The sequence below is a fragment of the Limulus polyphemus genome, unplaced genomic scaffold, assembly GCF_000517525.1.
Source record: "Limulus polyphemus unplaced genomic scaffold, Limulus_polyphemus-2.1.2 Scaffold514, whole genome shotgun sequence".
Lineage (NCBI taxonomy): Eukaryota > Metazoa > Arthropoda > Merostomata > Xiphosura > Limulidae > Limulus > Limulus polyphemus.
In genome coordinates this window covers 503,132-511,283 of record NW_013666124.1, presented here as the reverse complement: position 1 = coordinate 511,283, position 8,152 = coordinate 503,132, and the positions used below count along the sequence as shown (strand labels likewise).

Sequence of the window (8,152 nt, the reverse complement as noted above, 5' to 3'; positions counted from 1 at the left end):
AGTTGTTTAAACATTTGTTTAACAACAAGTTAATGAACTATTCTTTCATTAGGGTGTATGTCTATGAGCCAGACTAGTTTCGGAGAATTCCACTCCTCATCAGTGACCCTGGACACTACCACCAATGAAAGAATAGATCATTTCAAGCTTTGCCACTGGGGGACTTTAGAAAAATGTCAATTTTTTCTAAATTCTTTTTCAGTGAGGTATGAATACTACGATTAGTAATTACTAGCATAAACTATTAAGGCAGCGCTTCTGTTAGTCAAAATAATACCGAGATCTTGACATTGAACATGTTTGCAAAATGAAATTTATAGCGTGGGAGTATGTTTAACGGGTGGTTTATGTAATGAAATATTTCATTATTAATAAGGCGAATCAATTCGGAGTTATTTGTACTGATAATTAAAGCAGCAATACCAGATTAAATTTACTTGCAAGAACACAATTATTATTATTTTTTTGATGACTATTGAAGATTAGTAAATTAACATTTTATTGAGAACCAAGATAACTTAAAATATATTTTAAATCTATTAAGAAAATTAAAGAGTATTAATTTACCAAATATATTTAATTTAGTGTAAAATAATTTTCGTAGTATGGTTTGCAAGAGTAATTATTATAATTAAACAAAAATATAAATAATTATCATAATGTTTTACAAAATACAAACCTGCAAAGAAACTTTAAATTTATAATGACTAAACTGTAATAAAGGATTACTTGTGTGCCTGCCCCCCAGTGGCACAGTGGTATGTCTGCGGACTTACAACGCTAGAAACCGGCTTTCGATACCCGTGGTGGGCAGAGCACAGATAGCCCTTGTGTAGCTTTGTGCATAATTAAAAACAAAAAAAAAACAATACTTGTGTGCCACAGTTATAATAGATATGTAATCCCAATTCTACCACACGATGCAGATCCAGCTTTGGAGATTTAGGCTAGGTCTTACTTCACATACTGAGTCAAAAATAGTAATTACTAATCAGAAAATACTGATAATTATTCAAATCAACCATGAAGTACAAATACACAAAACTATTTAGGAAATATCAATCAAGATGATTTAATAGAAATATTCAAGAAATTAAAAAGTTTTGTATGTTTGTTTTGAATTTCTCGCAAAGCTACACGAGGGCTATCTGCGCTAGCCGTCCCTAATTTAGCAGTGTAAGAGTAGAGAGAAAGCCGCTAGTCATCACCACCCACCGCCAACTCTTGGGCTACTCTTTTACCAACAAATAGTTGGATTGACCGTCACATTATAACGCCCCCACGACTGAAAGGGCGAGCATGTTTGGTGGGACTGGGATTCGAACCCGCGACCCGCAACCTGCGAGTCGAACTCCCTAACCATCTGGCCAATTAAAAAGTACTTCTTAAAAATGAAATACAATAATTACCCATTCTTTAGATACACAGTACTTACTAATGACATGAAAATTGGCGTTTTCACTTAACTATTTGATGAATTTCTAGAGGATCAGATATCTTTGACAGCAACAGAAGCACACAAAATAAGTTAGTATCATATTTCTATTTTGAAATTAATCCTCACATTTAACAAGTGTAAAAGAATTTGTTCAGATGTAATCTTCAAGTATTATAACTGTAATGGATTCGAAATAAATAATATAAATGTCCTTATATTTGATCCGCTGTCTTATCATGATCACATGCTACAGGCGTTCTAAATAACAAGTTTGATATCATATATGCAAAGAAAAATAACTCTTTGTAAAAACATACATATAGTCTCTTGTAAAACGCAGTTTGATCAAAACGTTAAAAACTAATTAAGGTACATTCTTTTACAGACCATTCTACTCAACCAAGATGAAAACATGATAATTTAAAAGGATTATTTTTTTGTTTGGGATGTTCACACAAATCATCACAAGGGCTATCTTCTCTACCAGTCCCTAATTTTGAGCTAAAGAGAAGACAGCTATTCAATAGCACACACAGCCATTTTTAGGCTACACTAATGGAATAGTGTGACTGAATAGCCACTTGTATAACGTACCCACAGCCCCAAAGTGTGGAGTGCAATTTTGCACGAACGGTCTCGAACCACAAACTTCAGCTTCCTAACACAGGAAGATTTGAACTTTTTGATTTCAATTTCTATAAGACGTGGGTACAGATGTTCGATAACCTACGTGTTAAGTATTTGGGTTTTGTGGGATTTAGTGTAACAAACTCGTGTACGTTTGTCTGTACATACATTATTTCGGATTTCTAGTGCTAATAATTAAAATCATCTATAAAGGTCAATTTTTGTTCTTCTCTTGTATAAGGTGAATTTTTTTTAGACTTAAATTAAATTCCTGCTGGTAGGAAATTTCTGCTTAGTCTGTTCATTAACGAAATCTATATCAGTAAAATTATAGGTAAATTGTTTGTAGTTAAGCACAAAGTTACACAATGGGCTATATATGCTGTACTCACCACGGGTATCGAAACCCGGTTTATAAGGTTATATGTCTGCAGACTTACTGCTGTGGTACTGGGAAGCAAAAATAAATTGAAAGATTGTTGACAAAATATTATTTTCGAGTCAAAGTCTTAGTATATGATGTAATTTTAATAAATTTGAGTACGGGGAATTTCAACTCGTCAGCCATTTTTCCTCATGGTTGCAAACAGCAAATGACAAGAAAAAGTTATAAGCCCGAGAAAACTAATTTTGTTTTGTCATATTCCTTGAGACCAGTATTTCTTTTTTATCATGTACTAAATTTTATCACGTGTTAAATGTGCCAGAAAATGTTCAAAGAATTTGAATTTTTAACTTTAACTGTAGAGTGTAGTTAAGAAGTTTCTGATGGGATGGTAAATATTTAATTGGTTTGAAGAAACAAATACACAAGTATTCTTCGTATATATCACAGCTCATTAGCTATGCTGTTAGGCCATAAAAAAAACGTTTAGGCTGGACCCAGCCTAGTGGTTAACTTGCTGGGCTACGGTATGGGACTAAGATTCGTTTGTTTATTGAATTTCGGACACATCTACTAGAGGGCTGACTGTACGTGACTTGATGAAGTGATGGATTGGAAAAAGATAGCTAGTCAACACCACCCACCGCCGACTCTTGGATCTTCACTAATCGAATAATGGCTGAAAGGAATTCGAACCCGTAACCCACATATTGCGACTCGAGCGCACTAACCACCAGGCCTTGTCTAAAGTTTGAGCTGAGAAGTTCTGTTGAGTAGGCTCTGTTTCAGATGTGGGCACGTTATAAGAGAAACAGTCACTTTTCTTACTTGATTTAAAGTAGCCTTGTGGCGGCGGGTGCTGCTAAGTGGTTGGCTTCCCCCTGGTCAGCAGTTTTAAGCTAAAGATGGATATGTCTGAACTGTTAGGTCTCTCTGTCCTTTCTAATTTGGCCATGTACATCATAGGTGCTGTTCAGGATGAAAAAAAAATTATAAAAGCACCGTAAAACTAATGAAAGTTAAATAAATAAAAAACGTGATAAAACTGAGTTGTATCCTTATTTACAAACATTGTCAGTAATCAAGTATTGAAGCACGAACAAGTTTTCATTTACCGTGTTATTACAAGTTTTCATTTACTGTGTTATTACAAGTTTTCATTTACTGTGTTATTACAAGTTTTCATTTACCGTGTTATTACAAGTTCTTTGTCGACATTTTCGCTGGATGATTACTCTATGAGTCTAGCTACCATGTTAACATATCTTATTAAATACAGGTTAAGTATCTTTAGGATCCCCTGTACTTAAAGTTATGGATTTCTATCGAAAACACGTCGTTGCAAGTTTAACGTGAGCTTATACATTTTAGAGATAAAGGAATAATAAAATAACGCTGGTTGCGATGTTTCGTGACCGCGAACATTCGATTTCGAACATAAATAATCTACACGTCAATTCCTATATATCTACCTTAATTCGTTTTGTATATTATCTCAGTAAAAGTGTGTTTGATGACGCTTTCTGAAATCTGCTAAATAAATATTCAAACATATTAATGGAAAATAAAGAAATGTTCTGTAAGATGAGCGCAAAGTTTCCACGTCTTCAAAGTTGGCGTATCTGTGTTGTTGTTTTTTTGTTTTTTTTACATTTTTACGAGACATCCAATACATTTACATGATATTTTCCTCTTCCTGAAACCGCTAAATACCCTTAAAACAATTGAATCACAACACTAATGACATTGTTTATATTAGTCCCTCTGATGAGTCGGCGGTGAATCTAAAAACATGCAACGTTAAATTGATGGGTTCGATTCCCCCGCGATAGACCATAGTGTAGTTCTGCAACGAAACATTAACCGCAGCTCATACTACTTAAAATATGAATACACAAAACTATTCGTTGTTTGTATATTTCAGTGTTTATTTTTTTGCCTTTTCAACCCGGTTGTTCGTCTTTAGAGTTTTCTTTTTTAAGGTTTCAAACAGTTAACATCGATTGAGAAACTAAAGTATAAAAATCATCTCTAAAAAACACACAATTATTAACTACAGATTTCGGCACGTCTTATTACAGCTCAATAGAGTGCAGATAGCACACTGGTGTTTTAGGTCACTGCGGAAAACCGTTGCTAAAATTCTCATCTGTTTTGAAAATAATTCATTTTCTAAGTAGTTAAAAACCATGATACCATTATATTCGTTAATTTGATTTTTTTATTCTGTTACGCTCATACTTGGAACTACGTAAAGTTTAATGTAATTCTGTAAAAGCAAAAAGCAAAAGCAGTATGGACGATAAGGTAATCACAGTGTAACTTAATTCAACATCCGAAAAAAACTAATTTTCAGAGAGTGATTCATTTAGAATGATATAGTTAAAGAGAATTATCCACACAGTTGATTACTGGCTATAAAGTAACCAACTGTACATGCAGAGAATTGAAGAGATATACATACGTAATTATCAGAGCTCTGCTGAACGAACTTAAAATTCAATGATTCATTAAGTTCTGCACGTCCATTTAATGAGAAAAAATTAAAATATCAAATTATACATTGAACTGATGTAATGAAACAATAGACAAAAGATATGTTAAGTTTTCCAGGATTCACAGCTTTAAATAACGCCCTGAGTCAATGTTTAGCCTTGTCATCTTCGTTGAATTAATAGAATCAGTAAATGAAAGACATGAGCCACTTGTACCAGCTTTTAAATTAATTTCCAAATGAAATTGTTATTAGTGATTAAAACAATTACAGATTGTTTAATGTAATGGGATATAAAACCATTTATTGATCTGGACATAAGAACTGTGTCTGTTCAAAAATACTTTATCATATATATATATATATATACTCGTTTGTTTGTAATTAAGCAAAAAACTACAAAATGGACTATCTGTGATCTGCCCACCATGGGTATCGAAACCTGGTTTCTAGCGTTGTAAGTCCACAGACGTACCTCTGTGCCACTGGGGGGCGAACTATGTCTAGACTTTATAAAAGTACCCCAACTTTCACTTGTAAACTTCCTACCACCTATTCAATAGTTTGAAACATCACATCAAAAGAACCTACGTAGATGGCTTATGAACGGTTAAATGTTAGGAAGAAGGACATTACTATATTTGAGTCAATACTTATAAGGATATTATTTTGTTTCAATTATAAGATGATCAGTTTAATTCCAGTACCTCTGATGTATTTAGAAAATAAACAAATATTTAAGTTGCTAAGAAAACGAACAAATATATGTAGCCACACTTCAACTAGAACACGTACTACTTTTTAAAATGTAATACCAACCCTGCCACAATGCTGAAACATTTTAAAACGTTTCTACGTGTAATACCACAGTGCTGTTACTTTTGAAACGTTTCTACATGCAATACTAACTTTGTCAGAGTGCTGATACTTTTAAAACGTTTTTACACGTCATACCAACCTTGCCACAGTGCTGATGCTTTTAAAACGTTTTTAAAATGTAGTACCAACCATGACATAGTGCTGATGCTTTTAAAACGTTTTTAAAATGTAGTACCAACCATGACGTAGTGCTGATACTTTTAAAACGTTTTTAAAATGTAGTACCAACCATGACGTAGTGCTGATACTTTTAAAACGTTTTTACACGTAACACCAAACTTGCTATAGTGCCGAAACACCACTGCCATTGAGAGTAAAATAAGCTCTCGGATCTTTCATATAGAAACTAGTTATCGCAAGGTGCTGTACAAATGTCAATCACCGGTGGAACTGTCCATATCTGCAGGTTTTTACTTTCATTACTCAACATACCAAGAGATATACAGACACACTTCTTATTATCGATACCAGTGCTATTCTTCTGTTCTACCCAGACAATTACTAAAGCGCATGCGTCTAGATAGATGATGCACTCTTCCCCATCGCTCCAAGGAAACGCTCGTGCGGTTCTTATAGAAACGGACGTGGAATCCCGAGAGATGTGGACATGCAAGTTGCTGTTCGTGATCACGGTTATTGAATCAACCGATACTGAGAAACGTTTGATTGAACTGTAATGAATTAGAAGAAATTATTAATATCACATTAAACTATAAAATACTGGTGTAAACGAACTCTCCTCGGGCCTCTATGGAAACCATCGAATCACCGGTTACGACCTCGTAGCTTTATAGGTAAAAGGCGTATGTTTTTACGTTCCTTGGTACTATCTAAGTGTGCACTGCATCAGTAACATTAAATACAAATAAATGTGTCTAATACAGTAAATTCATGTCTACAAATATTATTTATTAGATTTTTTAAAATATTTTAGCCAAATGTACAGAATAATCTTTTCTAAATGTACTTTGTAACCACATAATTTTAACCAAATGTACAGAAAGGTCTTTTCTAAATGTACTTTGTAACCACATAATTTTAAAAAAAATAGACAAATATACAAATTATTATGTGGTTACAAAGTACATATAGAAAAGACCTCTCTGTACATTTGGTTAAAATTATGTGGTTACAAAGTACATCTAGAAAAGACCTTTCTGTACATTTGGTTAAAATTATGTGGTTACAAAGTACATTTAGAAAAGACCTTTCTGTACATTTGGTTAAAATTATGTGGTTACAAAGTACATTTAGAAAAGATCTTTCTGTACATTTGTTTATAGGATGATATCAGCTGTCTTGAATTGTCCATGCTGGACTGGATTTTCCGGTTTGTCGGTGAATCGTTGCATTTGACTTGTAGGAATATTCCTCTAGTACAGTATAAAATTTTCTGTTAAATAAGAGAAGTGAAAGAAAGGAAATAAAAATGAATAATAGAATAATACAAGAAAATGCATTGAAATATTTCATATTCCTCAGCGTTTTCGTTTGTTTTCGTCAAGTAAATGGTTCAAAAGATCGTTTCAGCTCTCGAGTTGTAATAACAAAATATGGGTCTCTCAGAGGAATAATTCGAGACTTAGCTAACAAGGACCTTCGACCTGTTGAAATATTTTACGGCGTGCCCTACGCCAGTGCACCCATTGGCTCCTTGAGATTCATGCCGCCAGTCACTCCACCACATTGGCGAGGAATCCGAAACGCTTCTATGTTCGGCCCTGTCTGTCCACAAAAGTTTCCGGACATTCAGAATCAAACCGAAGCGCTAAAGAGGATGCCTCCTGCAAGACTGTCTTACTTGAGACGCCTAATTCCATTTTTAAGCGACCAAAGTGAAGACTGTTTGTACTTAAACATATATGCCCCAGCCATACGTAAGTGTGATTTTTATGAATAGATAATATGTTTATTATAAAACATATCCATACGTAAAAGTACTTTTTATCAATAGATAAGATGTTTATTATAAAACATATCCATACATCAAAGTAATTTTTATCAATAGATAAGATGTTTATTATAAAACATATCCATACGTAAATGTAATTTTTATCAATAGATAAGATGTTTATTATAAAACATATCCATACGTAAATGTAATTTTTATCAATAGATATTGTAAAACATGTGGTGAACATGATTATAATTCCTAATACTCGTCTTTTAGATTAACATCAATGTCAGTCAGTACCAAAGGAATTCTGTATTATAGTTTTAGGTACATTTATGGATGATGATAGTTAATGTAAAGTCTCTCTTCTTGAGCTAGTCCAGTTCAAGAACTAAATCGGCTGACACAATTCCACTTCCTTTGACAAGTACAAAC

At 33.6% G+C, this 8,152-nt stretch overlaps 1 protein-coding gene across 2 annotated transcripts in view; it reads left to right on the top strand.

Moving 5' to 3' along the window:
* Positions 1-6,398: 6,398 nt before the first annotated feature.
* Positions 6,399-8,152, top strand: part of LOC106458786 (neuroligin-4, X-linked-like) — a 133,105-nt gene continuing 131,351 nt past the window's right edge. For both annotated transcript variants that reach the window (XM_022385121.1, XM_022385122.1), the window contains exons 1-2: positions 6,399-6,617; positions 7,107-7,700. In XM_022385121.1, coding sequence (XP_022240829.1) covers positions 7,253-7,700 — 448 coding nt within the window. In that variant the 5' untranslated portion in view covers positions 6,399-6,617; positions 7,107-7,252. The remainder of the gene's footprint in view (positions 6,618-7,106; positions 7,701-8,152) is intronic.